General features: G+C 44.2%; 1 protein-coding gene and 1 non-coding gene across 2 annotated transcripts; both read right to left on the bottom strand.

Annotated features, from left to right (window-relative positions):
* Nucleotides 1-417: 417 nt before the first annotated feature.
* Nucleotides 418-23,700, bottom strand: Cs (citrate synthase). The gene is made up of 11 exons (XM_021173680.3): nt 23,486-23,700; nt 12,068-12,118; nt 11,337-11,444; nt 10,589-10,654; nt 8,883-9,014; nt 8,487-8,675; nt 3,086-3,285; nt 2,324-2,453; nt 2,088-2,189; nt 1,481-1,690; nt 418-664 (listed from the first exon to the last, which is right to left on the bottom strand). Exons 1-11 carry the CDS (start codon nt 23,525-23,527, stop codon nt 500-502), a joined length of 1,395 nt encoding a protein of 464 aa, XP_021029339.1. The 5' UTR covers nt 23,528-23,700; the 3' UTR covers nt 418-499.
* LOC115032192 (U8 small nucleolar RNA) lies at nt 12,507-12,644 on the bottom strand. Its single transcript, XR_003837850.1, has one exon. It is a non-coding gene; the product is annotated as a U8 small nucleolar RNA (small nucleolar RNA).
* Nucleotides 23,701-24,238: the final 538 nt, after the last annotated feature.

The following is a 24,238-nucleotide window of genomic DNA, read 5'->3' as shown; positions in this document are numbered from 1 at the left end:
ACCAAGAGATCTTGCTAGGTAGGAGGTGTTTGTGTACATTGGGAAAGGCCCTAGTGTTGGACACAGCTGGCATCCAACATGATTTCTATGGAAAGAAAGGGGCCTGTCCCTGGCGTAGATAACTTGGGGGTGGCAGCGTAGAAACAAAGCTCCATGAGTGACTGCAGCTTGTCTGTAACCTGCTCTGACCTAAAGAGGAGGAGCCTGAGTCTTGCTCTAGAGATGGTGGTAGGCAGATCCAACCCTGACCACATGCTTCAGTCCCGGTCATCCTACAGCTGCTGGGCACCAGGAGGGGGAGGTGAGCTGGTGAGGGGAGAAGGGGTCACTTTGTCTTTCAAGTCTTAATTTATATTTTAACTTCAAATGTATTTTCAGTGCCTCAGATACAGTTTAATCTTAAGTCTTAAAGGCCCCTGAAACAAAACAAAATTACACTTTATTTTTAAGCTTCCTCGTTTTCTTATAGTCAGTTTCCCCCCAGTCTCCCATTTTACCCTTACTTAGAGTCCACAAACTTCATCAGGCCATCCGTGCTCATGGACTTGGGCCTTTCCAGGGGGAAGCCTAGGGCTCTGCTCCAGATGAGCTGGGCCAGCACACCCAGTGCCCGCGACACTCCGAACAGGACTGTGTAGTAGTTCATCTCCGTCATGCCATAGTACTGTCAAGGTAAAAGGGAAGCCTTGTGTGAGAGTGGTACATGCACATACACAGTAACATGGGAACACCCCTCCTCCTCAGTCTTAGCCCAGTCAGCCTTAAATAAAAAGAACACCAAGGAAAGTAGTGACAGGTCAGTCAAGGGCTCAACCCTAGCCCCTGCCACAGCAAGTACATCAAAGGGCTCTGTGAGGATGGATGCAGAAGAGTCCTTGCTCTGGTGGAGCCTGGTAGAGTAGACCTCAAAATCCATGTATTTAAAGCCAGAGGCCAAGGAAACAGCACAGTTGGTAGAATGTTTGCCAGTTAAGGCTGAGGGCCCAAGTTCAGATTCCTAACTTGTACATAAGTCAGGGTTGTGACATGTGCCCGAAATCCTGGAGACAAGAGGACCTCTTGAAGCTTGTCACCACAGAGTGGCATCAATGACCTCCAGGTTCAATAAGAGCCCTCTCATCTCCAAACATAGGATGGAAAGCAACAGAGGGAGACACTTGACAGCACCCCAGGAATCCTTATGCACTCACATGTGACAAACACATGAAAACATTCACCACCAACTAAGTACAAAAGTGCCTGATGAGTGCCTTCATCCCCAACCCTTGGGGACAGAGGCAGCGAATCTCTGGGTTCAAAGCCAGACTGGTCTATGTAGAGTTCTAAGTCAGTCAAGGCTACTGAGTGAGACCTGTCTCAACTAGGGGCACATGTGAGGCTCGGGGGTCCAAGCCCCCTGCTCTGATTAGGGAGCTGATTTTGTGCTTGGCAGAGAACAATGGGTACAAGGGAGAGAGAAAATAGGGAGGAGAGGACTCACCTGGAGCAGCACCCCACTGTGAGCATCTACGTTGGGCCAAGGGTTCTTAGCCTTCCCTTGCTCTAAGAGGATATTGGGCACAATCTTGTATAGCTGAGCAACCAACTTAAACATGGGATCCTTAGGCAGATGTTTCAGAGCAAACTCTCGCTGACAGGAATATCGTGGATCAGTCTTCCTTAGTACTGCATGACCGTATCCTGGGACAACCTGTAAAGAATGGGAAAAATAACCGAATTGGCATGTTCAGGTAGAAGGTCCTCTTCATTCTCAGGGTGATTTGGTCCTGGTGCTCAGGCAGGACTGTAAATCAAAGTCAATCTGGTAACTCAGTGAGACATGTCTAAGAATAAATGAAGTAAGGGCTGGAAATACAGCTCAGTGGTGGGATACTTGCCTAGCCATAAAATGCTGGGTTCAAGCCCTAGCATCATAAAAAAAAAAACTAAATTCACAAGGAAAACATATGGAGAAACTATAGAAAAAAAGCCCCTTCTTGGCTAATGCAGGAACTGCTTTTATTTTCTGTATTTTTTCCTTGAGACAGTGGTCTGGAGTTTCCTTTCAGACTGCAGTGTTTGGGTCTGAGTCTCTCCTGGCTGCTTACCCGTCCTGAGTTGAGTGTGTTCCAGATGTAGTCTCGTAACTTCTCATCTGACACGTCTTTGCCAACTTCCTTCTGTAGCTGTGTCAGCCAGACAAGCACCTCCTACATGTTAAGTTCAAGGGTGGGCAAAGAGAAATGTGAATGCGCATGCCAAGGGAAGCATGTCAAGATAAGAGATAGCGTTTGTGAGTAAAAAGAAAATACGGAACAGAAACAAAGAGAAAGGCCAGTCTCACCTGATTTGCTAGTCCATGTAGAGGCCCCGCCAGCCCATTCATGGCTGCTGCAAAGGACAGGTAAGGGTCTGAAAGGGCGCTGCCCACCAAATGGCTTGTGTGGGCACTTACATTACCACCCTCATGGTCACTGTGGGGATGTAAGGGAGAGCCAAAGGGAGAAAGAGAAGGGCTGATTATGACACAGACATTTCTTTTGTCATCTTGGCCTCATGGGCTCACAACACCCTAGAGCCCAGTCAGCGGATGCCCACTCCCCACGCCTACTTCCACTGATAGGGATATCAAATACACAGCTCACACACATTCTCAGCTACCCATCCCAGTTTAGTAATGATGACCAGAAGAGGGCGCTCCTGGGAAGTTGAACTCCCTTATGTGAGGCAATTTTCCTAGGCTTTTCAGCTTTCTTTCCTTATTTCTTGCCTAGTTTCAACCCTTACGAGATGTTTCTTCCTGTTTGCTATAGACCCCGTGTTCCCAGACAAAATAACTTTAAGAAGTTGTTTTGTTTTTGTTTTTTTTGAAACATACCCCAATACCTAGCTCCCATTGCTGGGCACAGTGGCACATGCCTTTAATCCTAGCACTTGGGAAGCAGAGGCAGGCAGTTCTTTATGAGTCTGAGGCCAGCGTCTACAGAGTGAATTCCAGGACAGCCAGGGCTACATAGACAGATCCTGTCTCAAGAAACAAAAATAAAAACAAAACAAACTTTCCCATCAATCCAGGCCCTGGGGCATAACACCAGCTGGAGCTCACCTATGGATGGTGAGGTACAAACGCATGAGCTCGGTGAACTGAGGGTCCGTGTAGCCTAACATGTTGGTAAAATTGTGGGACCAGTCTAGCTTAGAGTCAATGGCTCCGATACTGCTGCCCTCCCGGTACAGATTCCGGTAGATCTTGGCTGCGACGCACGGCAGCTTGGCAATGAGGTCCATGCAGTCCTCATAGATGAGCTGAAGAGAAGAAAGGTGGAGAGAAAGGAATTACCCACAGAGCATTAGGCTGTGATACTTACTGTCCTTTGCATTGATAGCTGTATGCTGAGTGGTTACATATTAAGTATACTTTGTGGTATGTAATAACAATAAGCATACACTGAGTAAACCACTATAATCCAGGTTTATAGCATCTGCAGTGTATTAGCACACAGTCCCCATTGTTTCCATCCCACTAAATACATGACTTCATATTCACAGATGAAGACCTGAGGTTCCCAGACCTTAGTTATTAAGCTAAAATATAAACCCTGGTGTGCTCAACTGTGGTCTTCTCCAGGATGCTGTAACTTTGGCACTACTGAACATGTGCTGAGATGTCACCTTTATGTGCACACAGAGGGAGGTGGAACATGGCACAGCACACAGAGAGATTCTCTCCCCTTCCATGGGGACTGAAGTTACAGATGCCTTTACATGTAAGCCACCTCACGGCCCACTGTTTAATATTAACTCTTTATTTCTTTATAATAATGTTTTAAAGTTAATTCTACATTTTTAGTGTCGACATCAAAGTGCTGACCAATTATTGACTAGCAAAAGCTTCGCTTCTGATACATGTATACTTTGATAGAAAACTTATGCAGCATTTAAGAAACCAGGCTCAATACCTGGCACTTAAATATTTTTTGTAAAATAAGGGGCTAGAGAGATGGCTCAGTGGTTAAGAGCACCTGCTCTTGCATAGGATCCAGGTTCAGTTCCCAGTTCCCAACATGCTGCCTAACAATGGTCTGTTAACTCCATCTCAGAGGATCAGAGCCCTCTTGTGGTATGTATGTGGGGCACAGATATACATGCAGACAAAACACCCATATATGTAAATCAATCAATCAATCTTGAAAACGAGGCCCCAAGAAGAGCATACTCTTTATGAAATACCAAATGCTCAGCAGTGAAAACATACACATTTACATTTTACAGATTATTATGCAAACCAAGCAGGTTATATTTATGTATTTAGAAAAATACATGCGGATGTACACATAAACACAGATTAATGAAAAATAGAAGCCAAGCCGGGCGTGGTGGCGCACGCCTTTGATCCCAGCACTCGGGAGGCAGAGGCAGACAGATTTCTGAGTTCGAGGCCAGCCTGGTCTACAAAGTGAGTTCCAGGACAGCCAGGGCTATACAGAGAAACCCTGTCTCAAAAAACCAAAAAAAAAAGAAAAGAAAAATAGAAGCCATGAATTTGAACGAGAGCAAAGAGAGGTATAAGGGAGGGTTTAGAGGGAGAAAAGGTAAGGGAGAATGTTATAATTATAATATAATCTCAAAAATAAAAGAAAATTTAAAAAATTCCCCCAAAGCAATACCATGCCACTACTACAACTGTGTTGTAGGAATGTAACTGACCACAATTCTCATGCCTCACTAGCTCCACTGCTATAAAATTCTGGCCAAGATTATTGTATTAGCTATCACTTATCAGTCATAAGATGCAGAAAAAAAAGGACATTTTAAAAAAATAAATGGGTCTTGCATGTGTACAAAAAATAAATCCAAACCAACAAAGCCACATGAAATGTTTGGATACCTCTAAAATATCTTATAGGCATTATTATAAAATATGATTTGCTGGGTAGTGCTGGCATACCCCAGGTGGATCTCTGCAGTCCAGGACAGTCAAGGCACTCATTGCTATACCTAGCTGACTAGTCTATTTCTTTTTTCCTTTTTTCCCTCAAAGATTTATTTATTATATATAAGTACACTATAGCTGTCTTCAGACACACCAGAAGAGGGCATCAGATCCCATTACAGATGGTTGTGAGCCACCAGGTGGTTGCAGGGATTTGAACTTATGACCTGTGGAAGAGCAGTCAGTGCTCTTCTATTTCTTACTACTTCTTTTTTTTTTTTTTTTTGGTTTTTCGAGACAGGGTTTCTCTGTGTAGCCCTGGCTGTCCCAAAGCTCACTCTGTAAACCAGGCTGGCTTCAAACTCAGAAATCTGCCCGCTTCTGTCTCCCAACTACTAGGATTAATGGCATGCGCCACCACTGCCCAGAAACTAGTCTATTTCTTTGTTTGTTTGGTTGGTTTTTTGTTTTGTTTTGTTTTTTTTCGAGACAGGGTTTCTCTGTGTAGCCCTGGCTGTCCTGGAGCTCACTCTGTAGACCAGGCTGGCCTCAAACTAAGAAATCCGCCTGCCTCTGCCTCCCGAGTGCTGGGATTAAAGACGTGCGCCACCACGCCCGGCGACTAGTCTATTTCTAAAAGATGAATTTTAGGGCCTACTGAGAGAAGAGAAACAACTGATACTGGATCCTTTTTTTTTTTTTTTTTCCCTAGAGCTGAGGACCGAACCCAGGGCCTCTACCACTGAGTTAAATCCCCAATCCCCTGATACTGGATCTTAAGAGCATCACGCCAATATCATAGGGCAAGTGATAACTAGAGGTCTCAGATATCAAAATACCCAGGGCTTTAGGGACAGTGAATTTGGCCATTTACAAAGAAATTGTGAAGCTAAAAATACACTTCAGCAGATAAAAGCACTAGCAGCTCTTGCAGAGGACCTGGGTTCAGTTCCCAGCCCCCAAATGGTAGCTCTCAACGATCTGTAACTCTAGATCCAGGTGATCTGATGCCCTCTTCCAACCATAAGCACTGTACACACGTGGTACACATACATATATGCATGCAGGCAAAACACTCATACACATAAGATAATCCACTCCCAAAGGATGAAACTTATAGTTAAATCACTGACTTCATGGCAATCTTTCCTATGATTGTAACCTACACAGTAAATAATTATTGTTTTGTTTCCCAAGACAGGTTTCTTTGTGTAGCCCTGGCCGTTTTCAAACTCTGCCCCTCTCTAGGGATTAAAGGTGTGTGCTACCGATGCCCAGCTGCACTGGCTAGTTTTGTGTCAACTTGACACAGCTGGAGTTATCACAGAGAAAGGAGCTTCAGTTGAGGAAATGCCTCCATGAGATACAACTCTAAGACATTTTCTCAATTAGTGATCAAGGGGGAAAGGCCAACTGTGGGTGGGACCATCTCTGGGCTGGTAGTCTTGGGTTCTATAAGAGAGCAGGCTGAGCAAGCCAGAGGAAGCAAGCCAGTAAAGAACATCCCGGGCTGGTGAGATGGCTCAGTGGGTAAGAGCACCCGACTGCTCTTCCGAAGGTCCAGAGTTCAAATCCCAGCAACCACATGGTGGCTCACAACCATCCGTAACGAGATCTGACTCCCTTTTCTGGAGTGTCTGAAGAAAGCTACAGTGTACTTACATATAATAAATAAATAAATCCCTCCATGGCCTCTGCATCAGCTCCTGCTCCCTGACCTGCTTGAGTTCCAGTCCTGACTTATTTCAGTGATGAACAGCAGTGTGGAAGTGTAAGCCGAATGAACCCTTTCCTCCCCATCACTTCTTGGTCATGATGTTTGTGCAGGCATGGAAACCCTGACTAAGACAGTAGCTATAACAGTTATTTGAACAGCAGGTAAAGGTACTTGTTATGAAGCCTAAGGACCTGAGTTCAGCTCCTGGGCTCCACATGGTAGGACCTTCACATGCATGCTTTGACACACAAGCACCCCCTATTTCCTCCAGTCCCAGGGGATTTAACATCTGGTCTTCATGGGTTCTCACACACATATGTTGCACATAAACTCACAATGGCTCATATATAAACACATAAGTGAATCTTTAAGAGTGTTTGCCTAGGATACATAGTCTTCCACCCCCAGCATCTCATAAAATGGTGTAGTGGCAAATGCCCATAATCCAACATTCAGAAGGCTAACGGAAGGCTCAAGGCCAGTCTGGATTATACAGTGAGTTCAAAGACAGTAACTGCTACATAGCAAGATTCTTCCAACACCTCTGTTTAATAAAGTGGTATGGGATATTTGCGTATGTGTATGTATGTCTGTGTGTCTGTATGTACGTGTCTGACCTATATGTGTGTATGTATGTGTGTGTATGTATGTAGGTATGTGTCTATATGTGTGTATGTGTGTATCTGTGTGTATGTGTCATTTACTTTCCCTAAACTACCTATTTCCAAATAAACAAAAGGAGCTGAGAAGATGGCATTGTCGGTTGAGCGCTCACTCCACAAGCAACTATGTAGATCTCCAGCACCCACGTGAAAACCCAAGCACAGCAATAGTGTCTGTAACCACAGCGTCGGGAAGGCCGAGACTGCTGGATCCCTGGAGTTTACTGGCCAGGCAAGCAAGCCAATTTAATGAGCTCATTTCAGTGAAAGATCTGTCTCAAAAAACAAAGTAGATAAAATGGAAAGGATAATAAAGACACCTGATGTTGACCCCTGGCCTCTACACACACCAACTCCACACTCAACAAAGAAAACAGGTGTCTTCTTGTAAACATAGAGCTACATAATCAGCACTTCTGTGGTCTGTGTAGAGTTAGAAAAGGACGGAAGCAGTGTGTGCTTATATTACGCACTTGGATAGCACACTATGGCCTTTCCGTATCCAATAGCAGAGTTTCAATGGTTTAGTCACTTTCCATTTTCAGTAAATAAAGCTTGTTGTGGGATCCTATTAGCAGGATGCTGGTCACCTTTCTAGCCCTGACAGTGCCTTGGGTTGTCTGCAGAAAGTGACTGGCATTAGTCCTCCTGGACTGTAGTTGATTAGCTATCATTCACTCAGACCTAAGGCATCATAAGAGCTCTCCTTGGGGCTGGAGAGATGGCTCAGTGGGGAAGAGCACTGACTGCTCTTCCGAAGGTCCTGAATTCAAATCCCAGCAACCACATGGTGGCGCAAAACCATCCGTAATGAGATCTGATGCCCTCTTTTGGTGTGCCTAAAAGACAGGTAAAGTGTACTTACATATAATAATAAATAAATCTTTAAAAAAAAAAGTGGGGGCTCTCCTTATTTGGGCTGGTGAGATGGCTCACTGGATAATGGCACCTAACAAACTGGGTTTGTCTTCAGACCTTCACATCGCTATGTGAGTGCTCAAATAAATAGGATGATAGGGGAAAAAATAGGAGACCCCACACCCTATTTTCTTTATGACTTCAACAGAAAACAAGTGGACTATCTTACAGTGAATTCTTACGTTTTGGGGACTGAACTTGGGGCCTCACTCATGGTAAGCGTGTGTGTGCTCTCTGATTCCAGTTCCTAACAGTTCACCCGACTCAAATCTCCTACCTCCCAGTACTTAGCTCGGTTCATTCCCTCTGCATATGCCCGGGCGAAGTTGCTTTCACTGTTGAGGGCTGTGATGGCTGCACTGAGCTGAGACATGGGGTGCAGATTGGTTGGAAAATTGTCCAGCATGGTGACCACATGAGAAGGCAGAGCTGCCCTTTTTGCCCATTCTCGTGAGAGCCAAGACACCTGTGAAAAAGGAGACATGCTCAGAAAAATAGAACAGTACTGAGTAAAGATAATGCAACAGGGTTCAGTACAATCCACTCAGGATCGGTCAGACTCTGCTGATACTTCTCAAAGCACACTCTTTAAACTTTAGCTATGGGCAGGTGGAGAGTACATTTTGACTAGAGACAAGCAAGGAAGGGGAAGGGCCAATATTCTTGGCTGTACCTGTTCCTCTGTGGGCATCTGTCCAGTTACCAGCAGCCAAAATAAGCCCTCAGGCAGGGGTTCTTCCCCACCCTTAGCCTTCGGCAGCATTTTCTGGCACTCGGGGATGCTGTAACCTCGGAAACGGATGCCCTTGAGAAAGAAGAGTGAGAATTACAACCAAATTTATTTAATCTGTCAGTCATAGAATTACACCAGACACACACTGGCCACTACGGCGGACAGGCAGCCTGAGTGAGTTTGATCCTTGGGATCTACAGCGTGGTGTGAGAGGATGGACTCCTAAGTTGTCTTCTGATGTTCAGGCTTACAGTGTGGCACTTGTACCTGGGCACATGCACCAAGGCACATACAAAGTAAAAGTATCTATTTACTTAGCAATATATTTATGGGGCCAGGTGTGCTGGTCTATAACTTTAATCCCAGCACTCAGGAGGTAGAGGCAGAGGCAGGAGAATCTCTTGTTTAGAGGCCAGCCTGTGTCTGAAGAGTGAGTTCAAGGATAGCACTACATGAAAAAAACCCTATCTCAAACAAACAAACAAAATGTGTACTTTTAAAATATTCATTTGCTTAAATTTTATTTTACTTTTTTTTTTTTTTTTTGGTTTTTCGAGACAGGGTTTCTCTGTATAGCCCTGGCTGTCCTGGAACTCACTTTGTAGACCAGGCTGGCCTCGAACTCAGAAATCTGCCTGCCTCTGCCTCCCGAGTGCTGGGATTAAAGACGTGCGCCACCACGCCCAGCTATTTTACTTTATTAAAAAAAAAAAAAAATGGAGCATCACTGTACTCCTGGCATATACTATGTAGACCAGGGTGGCCTTGAACTCAAAGAGCTGTGCACCAGCACACCTGGCTATTCATGTTACTTTTCACTGTGTGTGTGTGTGTGGGGGGGGGGGTGTACAGGTGAGTGCAGGTTCATGGTCTCCACAGAACAGGAGTAACAATTGTTTGTGAGCCAACTGATGTGAGTGCTGAGAGTTGAACTTGGTATCTATCGACAAGTGTAGTATGTGGGGCTGGAGAGATGGCTCAGGGGTTAAGAGCACTGACTTCCATTCCCAGCAACCAGATGGTGGCTCACAACCATCTGTAATGAAATTCGATGCCCTCTTCTGGTGTGTCTGAAGACAGCTACAGTGTATTCATGTACATTAAATAAATAAATCTTAAAAAAAAAAAATAGTATGAGTTCTTAACTGCTAAGCTACCTCTCTAGTCCCATAAATGTGGTTTTGTTTGTTTTTCAAGACAGGGTTTCTCTGTATAGTCCTGACCGTCCTGGAACTTACTCTGTAGACCAGGCTGGTCTCAAAACTCAGAAGATCTGGCTATCTCTGTCTCCTGAGTGCTGGCATTAAAGATGTGCAATTAAAAAAAAAAAAGTTATGCTTGCACTAGACTGCCATGGGTTCAAGGCCAGTCTGGTGTACACAGTCGGTTCTAGGTCAGCCAAGGCTACAGAGTGAGACCTATCTCAAAAACCAAACAAAACCAAATCATCAAAAGAGAACCAAAACCAAACAAAACCCCAGTACTTTCAGACATTCACTCTCCACATACTTACTGTGCTCTTACTCTGTACTGTGATGTACTAGAGCGAAAGCACGCTCTTCAGCTCCTATTCATACCTAGTCTGCACTGTGCTGCCCAGTTTCCAAATGCGTTTGTATGGTCACTGGTGGACAATGGAGTCTTACCTCGTCAGGATCAAGAACCGAAGTCTCATACACAAGTCCCTTCATGCCTCTCATGCCACCGTACATCTGAAGGAAGGAAGTTGTAACCAATCATCAGTGAGCAGACTAAAGCTGGGTGGAGCTTCATGGAGCCCAGAGAAGACATTTACTCTCTTTCTTGCAAGACTACACTTAGGAGGCAGCTTCTGGGGCTGAATTTCTAGAACTGACCAGCCTGTTATAAGACTGCCATGCTGGGATGCATGTTCATGCCGAGGTATTACTGTCTCTTTAATGTGTCTGCCTTTGTTTGCTTCCTTTTCTTAACTGTATTTTATTTTTCCTCCACACTTATTGCTAGGTTAGATGGAATTAGATCTATTATGGGCAGAGGGAGGGAAGGAGGCAATGATTGGACACTGGTAGCTAAGTGGCCCAAACTCTTAAGGCTGAGGAAGCTACCGTAAGGCTAGAGGACTTGCTGGAGTGCAGTCTAACTGGATGGCGGGCACAGGATCAATCAGAAAACAGTGCAGCCAAAAGTTCAAGAGTTGTGAGCTCAACTTCATTCATCTTTGTCAGAGGCGAATGAGGATAGGCGTAACTATTAAATTTACAGAAAAGAAGAAGTGCTCTCTAATGAATACCACAAACCCCAACATTTCACTGCACAGAACAGAATGCTTCTGAACCACCAAGAGAGAAAACGGTGCCTTCGGGGCACACATTACAGAGCTATCTTCCTCATCTAAGTCATCAAAGCTCTTACCATGTCCACAGTGATCTGGCCCACCACTGTCTTTCCATGTTGCTGTTTGAAGGTCTTAATTCTGGCCTGCTCCTTAGGTATCAGATTGCTCAGTACATCTTTCAAATTCTAGAAACAGAAATAGAAGAGTTAAGTGATGGAAGAAAAACCTATAGCGTTTCCTACTGTGGAGAAGGTATGTGCAGAATGTTTGTTAGCGTTTCTTGGTCTGCCAGGCATGGGGAGGAGGGAAAGGGGAGCTTCATTTTGTAGAGATGGAATGTCCTGGATATGGACAATGATGCTCACTTAATGATTAAAAAGTCAGAAATGGTGGGCGCATGTCTATAATCCTAACACTCAAGAGGCTGAGGCAGCAGGATTAGTAAAGTCACCCTGAACAGAAGGGCCACATATCAGGGCCTTGTACCAGGAATGAAAGCAAACAAAAACTGTAAATTTTACTTCATTCAGGGGTTATGAGTATGACTTAGTGGAAAACTGCTTTCTTAGCACGTTCGAGGCCTTAGCTTTAATGCTCAGCATTACAAACACAAAAAGGAGAGGGAACATTTACTATTTCCACAGTATATTCCACTGAATAAATTTCTTTAAATAGTGTTATACTAATCACAACAATAATAATTACTGCCTAATTCCTTCAGTCTTAGGATAACCAGGTAAGTAGTTGCCAAGACCCTATCCTGAGGTCAGACTGCGGCAAGGACTCTGTGATCCTTGCCAGATCTTACCGTGGAAGAAGCACTAGCATGCCGGGCGGCAAGGACGAGGCAGGATGAGTTCTGCAAAGAGACAAAGACAAAATCCTTACTAATGCCTTTCTATCAAGGAGTTGCAGTGATTCATTCTCCCACTCCATTTTCACCTTTTAGGACATTTTGGCATAAAGCTGAACAGCTGGCTGGTAATTCTGCTTCTCATTCCCACAGTGTCACTGATGTTCCTGTGAGAACTGTCCTGTCCTTCACACTGTTGAGTTTCTGGGCAACAGTTGTTAAAGTGTCTAGTGCATCCACATTTAATTGTCAACATGTCTGAGTGGCCCCACTGGCAATTGCTCCTGCTGCTGCTAGGATGTCTGCATCATTAAAGTCTCCTTATTCAATTAACCTGTCCAATCCTTTCACAACAGCATTCCTAACTCTCACGGTTTATTTTATTTTCTAGAGAACCAGACAGGAGCAACCAGGGTGTTGCATATCTGATTATACAAAGATGTTAATTACAACTGATGCAAACTACAATTGTCATGTTCTGTCTTGCCCCTTAAAAGGAGAAGTAGGAAAGGATTATACCCCTTTCTGGTTTTAAAAGCACATAGAATATCTACAAAGAAGCAACTGACAGACAACTACTTAAGATGATCAGCAGAGGGGCTAGAGAGATGGCTCAAACCTGCTCATGCAGAAGACTCAGGTTTCAACCCCAGCACCCACATGGTGACTCACAGCCAGCCTATGATTTCAGTTCTGGGGAACCCAGGGCCCATTTATGGGTCCTGCAGACACCAGGCATGCAAGTGGTACACAGGCATACATGCAGGCAAAACATCCATACACATAAAAATTTCAATTATAAGAAAAATAAAAATAAAAGAATTAGAGGAATTTTAATGGTAGTAAATTACCCTATGTGTGACATTTGTTTTTAGGTGTCAACTTAAGAGTATTAAAAATACCTAAAAGAAGAAAAACTTAGAAAGAAACTCTGAGGGGGACTAAATGAGAAGAAAGTCACAAGGTCAATGTGGGTGTGGACTACCCCATCAGCAGGGGGCCTCACAGAAAGAAGGAAAAAAAACAAAAAGTAAAAACAAATCCAGAAGAGGTAAATCAGTCTCTTGTCTCTCCCAGCTTTTCTCCAAGCACACAGCAGGCCCTGCCTTTGAACACCATGAACACTTTGAACACTGGTACTTCCCAGGTTCTCAGGCTTATGAACTTGAGTGGAAACATACTATTATTCCAGGCGTCCTGTTTACCTCTTTAACTGTGTGAACATGCACTCACCTGTAAGTGTATCTGTATTATCTATATAGATATAGATACATATACAAATATAATTTTATTTCCCCCCCCCTTTTTTTTTGACAAGGTTTCTTTATATAGATCAGACTGGCCTCAGACTCAAAGATCGCTTGTTTCCACCTCCCAAGTGCTGGGATTAAAGGTGTGCCCTGTCCCTCCTAGCATTTTTATATATTATCTATGTGCACTGTACAGGCATGCACCCACGGGCACACACACACACACACACTCGCTCTTACTGACTCTAAAACCTTGATTAACAAACTACTCAAAATGATAAAGGAAAAAATTCAAGTTAGAACAATTTTAATTGCAAGGAATACAGAATACTTGATTTGAAAAGGAAAGCCCAGCATGGGATGGTGCACACCTTAGTCCTAGCACTTGGGACAGAGGCAATAGGATCACAACGTCTACAGAGTGAGACATGTCTAAACAACAAAATCAAACCAGAGGTGGCCAGAGAGCGAGCTCAGCAAATGGAAACACTGGCTGCTCTTCCAGAGGACCAGGGATTGCCAGCAGCCATGTGGCAGCTTACGACCATCTGTAACTCTAGTTCTAGGAAGTCCAATGCCCGCTTCCAGCACCCGCAGGTACCAGGCACAGATGGTACACAGAAGAACTTGTCTAACATGCACAAGGCCTTGGATTCCCGCTCTGCTCCCTCAAAGAACTCCATAAACTTTACGTATGTAGTGATACAGCCAATAGTCTCAGCACTCAGGAGGCAGAGGCACTAGAAACCGAGTAAGATAACCCTCAGCTGCATGAGTTTGAGTCCAGCCTTGTACCATGTCTCAAAAGTAAATGAATTAATGGAAATGCAGACTTGGGTCTCAGACTTAATTTCAATCTGCAGTTTACATGAAAAATTGCAGCAAGTCCTAAATGCAGGTCTACACCTTCATTCTGTTATGTTGGCTATGAGACCTAACATAATAGTCTCACGTTTCAAATCTCTAAAATGATAATAATAATAAGCCAATTCTAGGGGTGTGGGAGATGGCTCAGTGGGCAAGAGTGTTTACTCTGCAAGCATGAAGACCAAGCCCAAATCTCTAATACCCTCATAAAAAGCAAGACATCAATACTAAATTGTAGCTGTTTTATTAAAATTACTAGGCATTTTGTTATTAAATAAATATAACGCTGGGCATGGTGGCGCATACCTTTAATCCCAGCACTCGGGAGGCAGAGGCAGCAGATTTCTGAGTTTGAGGCCAGCCTGGTCTACAAAGTGAGTTCCAGGACAGCCAGGGCTATACAGAGAAACCCTGTCTTGAAACAACAACAACAACAACAACAAAATATAACCTGTAAATTCTTTTCAGAATATTTTAACATATCTATTTTAAATGCATTTCTATCCATAATTAGCATCTTCTACATATGTAGGTTTAAAAAAACAAAGCAGTAAGATAATAGTCGTGCTGCTTGTACCTATATCTCAGAAACCGTGGGGCGGAGAAAGGGGGTCCTACGAGCCAGTCAGCCTAGCCTGAAAAGGGTAAGCATCCAGTCTCAAAGCAGTTGCAAACACTGACAGAAGACACCCAGCCTCGCACCTGGCTTCCACTCATACATGCACCTACACACTTATAATAGTATGCACCACACACAAGGAGCCACTTTCAGAAAGTTAAATAAACTACAGGAGATAATTTGTATGAAGGAATGCAGGAGGGCTGGAGAGGTGGCTCAGTAGTTAAGCACACTCGTTCTTGCAGAGGACCCAGCACCGACATGCTGGCTCACAATCATGGTAACTCCAGTACCAGAGGATCTAAGAACCAGGCAAGCAGGTGGTGTGCAGACATACATGCAGGCAAACCACATATATACATAACGTTAAAAAAAGAAAGAATCTTAAGTAAAAGCTGGGTGTGGTGGTGAAAATCTTTAATCTTAGCACTGCAGGTAGATAGATCTCTGCAGTTCAAGGTCAGCTGGTCTACAAACCAAGTTCTGGGGCACCTAAGGCTGTCCGTTACATAAAGGAACCCTTTCTGGAAAAACCAAAAGCCAAAAACCGGAAAGAAAAAAATTTAAAGCATGCAAGACACTGATTTGTGTATAAGTACTTGTCTGTATAATACTTGTTTCTTTAAGACTGCAGTGGCCTTGTGGCATGGTGGTGACAGGCCTGCAATCCAAGCACTACAAAAGCTGAAGCAGGAAGACTCGTGTGCTAGGCTAGCCTGGGCTACAGAGTGAACCCATGGATTTGAAAAAAGAAAAAAAGAGCCAGGTGTCATGGCCACGACCAGGTGGAAGGTATATTAGAGAGAGGGGTCGGGAATTTAACAGTCTCAGTTACAAACCACATCCCAGTTCGAGAGCTATGTGAGACCCTATCACAAAAGAAGGAAAAAAAGAAAAATGAAAAACAGAGAATTGTACTGGCTACCACAGGAGTCAGTTAAACTCTACTAGGAAAAAGTGAGTCTCTAATTCCCTTTGGCAACAAAACAGGAAATAATTCCTCGATTTCCTTTTTTTTTTTGTGAGGGGTGTTACTGAGACAGGGTTATTACTCTATAGCCAAGGGTATTCTGGGACTCAGTATATAACCACACTAACCTGGAACCTGTGCCTAATTCCTCCCTAAAACCTTCTAAAATGTCTGCAGCTCTGGAAAGGAGGTGCTTGGGGAGGGTCACATCCAAGCATCCAATGGAGGGCACACCTCCATTCAGATAAATGGTTGCCTCATAGAGCTGCAGAATGGCTTTGTACAGTACACACAAGTTATTCTCACTGATAGAACAGGCAGATTACAAACTTCTGAGTCACTCTTGAACTTCTATCTCCCAGCTCCTCCCCCACCCACCCTGGAGGCGTGGTACCAGGGATTTCAGTTTCTGGTTGCTTGCCACAAGCAGTCACCTCACAGAACAGCAGCTGTCAGGCGAATCAGGCAGCCACTTCACTCAATAGGTTAGTTCCTTCCTGGGAAGAGCTGCTACCACAGCTTGGTGAATAATGGCTGACAGCCAGGATTCCTTCCCTAAAGCATAAAAATGCAAGTACCACAACCATTAAGAAGTTTTTTCAAACCTCCTATCATATGCAGTTGCCTTGAGTTTGCTCATTGTATTTGAGGCAGGATCTCGAGTAACCCAGGCTGCTCCTGCTTGACTCCTGAGTGCTGGGGTTACAGGTTTGCCTGTTTTACACCTGACTGACTACTTCTGATCTCTTTCATTTCAGAGACAAGGTCTCACTATGTTGCCCAGGTTGCCATCAATGAGAGCTGGGACTGCAGGCACAAAGTACCTGGACCAGTGAGTTTGCAATTATTGATGGAAGTAGATTATGGTTCTCAAATGGGCTGATATCAAAAAATATATCACCTTTATTTTACAGGGCTAAGAGAGAAAAATGAGTTATGATAATGCTATAAATTTTTTTTCTTGGGCTGAAGAGATGGCTCAGAGGTCAAGAGCACTGACTACTTTTCCAGAGGTTCTGAGTTCAAATCTCAGCAACCATATGGTGGCTCACAACCATCTGTAATGAGATCTGATGCCCTCTTCTGGTGTGTCTGAAGACAGCTACAGTGTATACATAAAGTGAATAAATAAATCTGGTTTTTTTTTTGTTTTTTTCAATACAGGGTTTCTCTGTGTAGTCCTGGCTGACCTGGGACTCACTTTGTAGACCAGGCTGGCCTCAAACTCAGAAATCCACCTGCCTCTGCCTCCCAAGTGCTGGGATTAAAGGTGTGCGCCACCACCACCCAGCTTAAATAAATCTTAAAAAAAAAAAAAAAAAAAAAAAAAAAAAGAAAGAAAGAAAGAAAAGAAAGAGAAAAAAACTTTTCTTTGGCTCAGGAGTGGGGGTGGGGGTATTTGAAGCCACAATTCTCATACTCAGTGAACTAAATCAGGCAGGGTGCACTGGTGCCCACCCTTAATCATAGCACTAGAGACAGTGAGTTTGAGGAGAGCCTGGTCCACACACATTAAGTTCTACAACAGCCAGGGCTACATTGTGAGACTTAATTTCAAAAATAAATAGAAACACCTGCCTCCTTAGTGTATGACTCTCAAAAATAAACAAGACCCGAAGTTAACCCGAAGTAGTTAAGACTACTGCCACAGTTGTACACACCTATAACCTTAGAAGTTGGGAGGTAGATGCAGGATCAGTTTAAAACCAGCCTCAGATATATGGAACCCTGTCTCAGAGAAACTTGAAAAGGAAATTTAAAAAAAGAACCACCACCAACCAAAAAAGGAAAGAAAAACCAACCAACAAACAACAACAGTAAACTGGCCTAGGACAAAGACGCCTCTGTTTCCAGAATCAGGTCAGAGAACTAAAGCCATTACACCCTGTGTTTCACAATGGTCATGCTGGAAGCTAGCCTGCAGTGTTTGTCAGGCCACTTACAGACCCAGCAGAGTAGTCCAGACTTTATACTCTGACCTCCATAATACTAATAAGAATTCTCTTAATAATTCTACCTGTCAAGCCAGGCAGCAGTTGTATACTCCTGTGATCCTGGCACTGGGAGACAGAGGCAGGCAGATCTCTAAGTTTGAGGCCAGCTTGGTCTACAGAGAGAATTCCAGGATAGCCAGGGCTATAATACCTTGTTTGTTTGATTGTTTAAAATAAGATAAAATCTACATATCATTTTTCTTTTAAATTTTGTATTATATTACTACTTAAGTGCTTGAGTCACACATATACACCATGGCTTTGGTGTGGAGGTCAGAGGACAAATTACAGAAATTGGTTCTGTCTTTCCACCACGTGGGACCGGAGTGGTCATCAAGCTTAGCAGCCAAGTGCCTTTACCTGCTGAGCAATCTTGCTGAAAACCAACTCAGGTCTTCCACAAAAGTAGTTTATGCTCTTAACTAATGAGTCATCTCTCCAGATCCAATTTATTGTTTTTTAATGTATTAGCTTTTATTACTTTTAACTTGGAAATTCATCGCTGGGCTGGTGAGAACGCCCAGCAGTTAAAGGCACTTGCTGCCACACCAGATGATCTGAGTTTGTAGAAGGAGCAAAAAAATTAACTCATATAAACTGCCTTCTGACCATTTGTAAGTGCTGTATGACATGCGCCCAGACACAAATTATTACATATACATACACCAAATGTCACCTTAGCACTTTCTTTAAAATAATAAATTATTTCCTCACTTCTGCTAGGTTTTTTAAAAAACAAGTTTTAGCTACTAACACTTTGCTCTAGGTTTTACAAGATTCCTTTCTAAAGTCATGTAAAATAATAAATAAAGCTGGGTATGGTAGGTCATGCCTGTAATCCCAGCAACACATATCAGTTCAAATATATGATATATTCAAAAATATATCAGTTCAAAAAATATAAACATAAACTGTCAGATTCCATCCCGTTTCTTCAGGATCACAATCTCATCAAATCAGCAAGCATGCCAGATAATGGTGCCTACGAAAATCTGGGCAGTGGAAATAACTGGCAGATGCTAAGAAGATAGTGCTAAAGTTGCACAAGAAATTATGTGGCTTTAGTTGAGATCCAAGTCTGGTTTCCTATGCTGCATGCTTGGATTCTAAAAACCGAGAATGCCAATAGAGCTCTTCTCTACTTACTCACATACACTTCTGCCCTTTGCTGACTGACTGAGCCCATGAAGTCATATGCTACCAATTTAAAAGTTAGTAGGAACAAACAGACTTATCCCACAATTAACATTAAGTCCCACTTGGTCAAGGAAGGTAAATGTCCACAGATCAGAGTTTTGCCTTCAAAAGTTTTGGGTGTTAAGCCTATTTCACCCGAGAAGAATGACTCTGCTTTGTTGAGATTAATTTCAGATTAGGGCTTATAGAAAATGTGCAGTGAAGCTGGGCATGGTGGTGCACGCCTTTAATCCCAGCACTCGGGAGGCAGAGGCAGGCGGATTTCTGAGTTCAAGGCCAGCCTGGTCTACAAAGTGAGCTCCAGGACAGCCAGGGCTATACAGAGAAACCCTGTCTCGAAAAAACAAAACAAAAAACAAAAAAACAAAAAAAAAACAAAAAACAAAAAGTTCCAAACAGCCTAGCTTAGAGAAGTCATTCTCACTGACACAGAATTCCCCTTTAGGATGGGTATGAAGGTGAAGCCTTGAAGCAGACTTAACATGGGGGTTAAGAAAGAGTTCTTGGGGGCTGGCGAGATGGCTCAGTGGTTAAGAGCGCCGACTGCTCTTCCGAAGGGTCCCGAGTTCAAATCCCAGCAACCACATGGTGGCTCACAACCATCCATAATGAAATCTAATGCCCTCTTCTGGAGTATCTGAGGACAGCTACAGTGTACTTACATATAATAAATAAATAAATCTTTAAAAAAAAAATTAAAAAAAAAAAAAAAAAAGAAAGAGTTCTTGGCCAGACTTGGGTTACATGGTGAGATTCTTAAAATAATATTCCTTATAAATAAGGCTGATAAAGCATGTTGACTTCAAAAGCTTAAAGGTGACCGAAAAGACCAGGACAAAACCGAGCTCAAAAATGATAGGTATGAGCTACATACCTCCTGGCCAAGGTCTACTTATATATCTATAGGTCTTGAAAGATTTTATTTTTTGGTTAAAAAAAAATTTTTTTTAATTCCTTTTTCTAATTGTTTTTGTTTGTTTGTTTGCTTGCTTTCTTTAACAGGTTTCATGTAGCCCCAAGCTGGCCTGAAACTTTTGGAACTTGAGATCTTCCTCCCTTAGCTTCTTCAGTCCTGGAATTACAACCTTGCATTAGTGCAGGGGCACACACTGAAGGGTATAAACCCAGGGTCTTGCACATCACTGAGGCAAATCACTGACCTCCATCTCCATATTTTCAGCCTTTTCTTCTTCTTTTCTTTTCTTTTAAAGATTTATCTATTATATGTAAGCACTCTGTAGCTGTCTTCACACACTTTTTCTTCTCTGTCCTCCCCGCTTGCTCCGGGTCAAACATTTTTTAATCTATTATATGTAAGTACACTATCACTGTCTTTAGACACCCCAGAAGAGGGCATCAGATCTCATTAAGGATGGTTGTGAGCCACCATGTGGCTGCTGGGATTTGAACTCAGGACCTTGGGGAGAGCAATCAGTGCTCTTAACTGCTGAGTCATCTCTCCAGCCCCACTTTTTTTTCTTTCTGAGACAGGGTTTCTCTGTGTAGCTTCCTCCATCCTGGAACTCACTCTGTAGACCAGGCTGGCCTCAAACTCAGAGATCAGCCTGCCTCTACTCCCCCTTGTGCTGAGATTAAAGATGTGCACCACCACCAGTCTTTAAAGTCTCTTAGTATTAAAAAGTAAAACTGGTCACCAATGACTAAGGGAACGGAGCTAATTTAGAAAGCTTAGGCAGATAAGAGCAATGCTGATATGCTGAAAGGCTCCCCAGACTCCCAGTTATACTGCATGGCCCTCTCCAGGTTCTACCCCTTAACTTTGTTAGACTTTGACAGATTTGTGTGTTTTTGTTTTATTGTTGCTGTTCTCATTCCCTGTGTGTCTGTGACTTCGGGTGTCTTCCTCCACTGGTCTTCAACTTATTATTAACATCTGAATAGAAAATCTCCTTAAAACCTGGTTTCCTGGGCTGGCGAGATGGCTCAGTGGTTAAGAGTGCCGACTGCTCTTCCGAAGGTCCCAAGTTCAAATCCCAGCAACCACATGGTGGCTCAAAACCATCCATAACAAAATCTGATGCCCTCTTCTGGAGTGTCTGAGGACAGCTACAGGGTACTTACATATAATAAATAAATAAATCTTAAAAAAACAAAAAACCAAAAACCTGGTTCCTGACAGACTGACTGGCAAAGGATACCCTGAGGTTCCATCTGACTCCATTCTTCCCTCGACCGCAGCACAATAAGGGTCATAGGTGATGTAACTAAACGTGGCCTTTAGGTGGAGATAGGGATTTGAACTCAATCCTTATACTTACACATCAATCACTCACACTTGTGCAGTCTGTGCATCTGTGAAACCCAGAATGTCCTTGAATTTGTAATGATCCTCCTGTCTAAGCCTCCCAGTGTTTGTTTTACAGTTGAGAGTCCCCTTGCCCTGTTTCTGGGCTTTGCTGATTTTTTTGTTGTTTTGTTTTGGTTTTTGATACAAAGTTTCTCTGTGTAGTCTTAGCTGTCCTGGAACTCACTCTGTAGACCAGGCTGGCCTCCAGCTCCAGATCACAGTGATCCACCTGCCTCTGGGATTGCAGGCAAAGGTGTGTGTCATCACCACCTGGCTGCCCTTGCTGATTTATTAACATCTGAATAATAGAGTAAGCCTCGGGGCTGGTGAGATGGCTCAGTGGGTAAGAGCACCCGACTGCTCTTCCAAAGGACAGGAGTTCAAATCCCAGCAACCACATGGTGGCTCACAACCATCCTTAACGAGATCTGGCTCCCTCTTCTGGAGTGTCTGAGGACAGCTACAGTGTACTTACATATAATAAATAAATAAGATTAAAAAAAAATAATTAAAAAAAAAAAAAGAGTAAGCCTCACCTCTTTACTTGGGAGAAGCAGGTAGCTCAGGATGGCCTCAAACTTACTATGTACCCACTGTCTCCGTTTCCCCAGTGTTGGGATTACAGCCACGTACCATCGCGCTCAGTGCAAGGCACACTGAGATTCAAGCAACTTGACCAACCAAGTACAAAAGACTAGCAAAGTTTCTGGGATCCTCCACTTCTAACATAAAAGTAAAGAATGACAACACAAATGTGGCCCAGTCACCCTCCCAAAGCATTATGAAATTTCCTAGGGCTTTATGAAGCAAGATAAACTCAAAAAAAGTAAACCCAAAAGCTTTTTCAAGTTCACTGTTGTGTTAGACTATCTGGTCTGGGCTAGCAGCTCCTGAACCGATCTAATTATAGGTCCACCATTCTGCCAAACACCGTCTAGAACTTGCTTTATTTCCCAAGAGGTTTCCTTACCCAGTTCCCTGGCAGCAGCAGTAGCAACAGCCAAGTAAGACAAGTGTCTACCAAATAACCAGTCTCTACCTTGTTGCCGGACACAGAAAAGCCCCAAGATAAACCCTACAAGTTTTGTGGTACATCTGATAACCATGCATCTCACACAGAAAGTCAAAACCATCCTAAGTCTTTTCTTTCCTCCAGGTGTACTCTACTTCAAACTACCTACTGATGAGAAAAACCTATTAGTTCCTTTAAAACTAAAACAGAAGCCAAGGTCATTTGTGGGACTGTCCCCACTTGGGATAGAGCTGAAATTCCCTCAGCAGAGCTGGGTCTCTGTTTAAAGGCCCACGTTATGCTGAGCCCAAAGTAGTGATAACGTGAAATTAAGAGTTATCCCTACTTGGACTTGAACTTCAGAATTCAAAAGGCAAACCATCAAATAAATTAAAGGGCCCCAGGGAATAAGGGGAAGTACTCCTGGTAGGTAGTAGAATTGAGTCATGTGACCTTGGTGTTACTACCTCACGCCTTGTCTTCATTTATTGGCCTGTAGCTTGGAGGAACAACCTTTCTGGTTCTTGCTAGAGCCTTATGTGATACATAATCAGCAGGTTTAACAGAAATGCCCCACCCTATCCAAGCTCCTCCTATATACATTAAGTGCAGAAGTCCCAAGGACAAAGAGGAGCTGGGGGGCTCTAGTCCCCTAACAAAACTAAAACGGCGGGGTCACTTACAGGCTTCAATTACACTAAGGAAAGAAACAGGTCCTGACAGGACTCACCCTACAAAGCAGAGCCCAAATTAGCCCCAGTGACCAAGTGAGCATATTTATACATCCCCCACTCCTCCTCCAACAGTTCTCTCCCTAATTCGGGGGGCCACGCCACACATCTGCTCTCTGGCCTTGCAGCCTGGGCCCTGCATCCCTCGCTTGCATCTTGGATGCTTGAAATGACAGAAGGCGGGCCTCCGGGGCTCGGGGCCGCCGGGGGCTGCAGGCCGGCGCCGGCAGCGTTCACCTTAGCCGGAAGGGCACGCAGCACATGGCCTAGGAGCTCCGGGAAGGGCTGGCGGCTCGCCAGGGCCGGGCCCCTTTAAGGCGCGGAGGGCTGCGCTCCGGTGTGGGAGGGAGAGCCGGTGCCGGAGGCCCTGCGGTCGCCTCAGCCCCACCCCGCGCGCCACGGCGCGCTCCCTCCTTTAAGCTCACCTTGGCTCCCAAGAGCCGGGTTGCTGCAGTGAGTAGAGCCATGGCGGGCGAAACTCCGGGACCTGGCGGGAAGGGACCGAAGGGAGAGAGCTGCAGCTTCAACAGGAGCGGTCGCCGCTGTGATGGAGACCGCGCCAACCGGCCGACAAGGTTGAAAGGAGGCGGCTGAGGGGAAGGGTAGACAAACCGGCACAGGCGCCCAGCCCAGGGTCCTCGGCGAGGCCCCGCCCTCTGCCCGAAACTTGAGCCCGCCCCCCTCCGGGGACCCACCCCGGCCTCGGCCATTGGCCCAAAATGGAAGAGGGGCGGGATCTGAGCCGTTGACAGATGTTCTAGCGGGGAGGATTGGACCGTACGGATTAGGCTAATTAGGAGTGGGTGGGAAAGGGATTGTAGGTGTCTAAGGATGTGCCTGAGAACTCAGTTAACTTCCTTCTTTGGCTTTTCCCTTTGCCCTTAACACATTTCGGGTTCTCCGGAGAATGCTGAAGATAAAGCTCCAGCACGCGACATTTGAAGGTCACAGAACACTGCAACTGACCATTGCACTTCCTCTACCTGCTTGGCATGCTTTCTTAAAGAATGTCTTTGGTTAATGACTTCATGGCCGTGGAGGTGACATCACACAGAAAGCCCGCTATGATGCCAGAGTTGGTTGCTTGATGGTCATTTGTGAACAGAAGAAATCTTGAAATTACAGATACTGACCCCGTTATGTGGAGAAGAGCAAAACCAGAAGCCTGAATGTTTAGT

The sequence above is a fragment of the Mus caroli genome, unplaced genomic scaffold (assembly GCF_978045245.1).
Source record: "Mus caroli unplaced genomic scaffold, Mus_caroli_1 scaffold_9, whole genome shotgun sequence".
Classification (NCBI taxonomy): Eukaryota; Metazoa; Chordata; class Mammalia; order Rodentia; family Muridae; genus Mus; species Mus caroli.
This window is presented reverse-complemented; position numbering and strand designations above follow the sequence as displayed.

Coding starts and splice junctions, on each gene's coding strand:
- Cs (XM_021173680.3), bottom strand. CDS start 23,527: ATGGCTCTACTCACTGCAGCAACCCGGCTCTTGGGAGCCAAG. Junction 11,445..12,067: donor ATGCTAGTGCTTCTTCCACG/GTAAGATCTGGC, acceptor TTCTGTTTCTAG/AATTTGAAAGATGTACTGAG. Junction 9,015..10,588: donor CGGTTCTTGATCCTGACGAG/GTAAGACTCCAT, acceptor TTCTTTCTCAAG/GGCATCCGTTTCCGAGGTTA.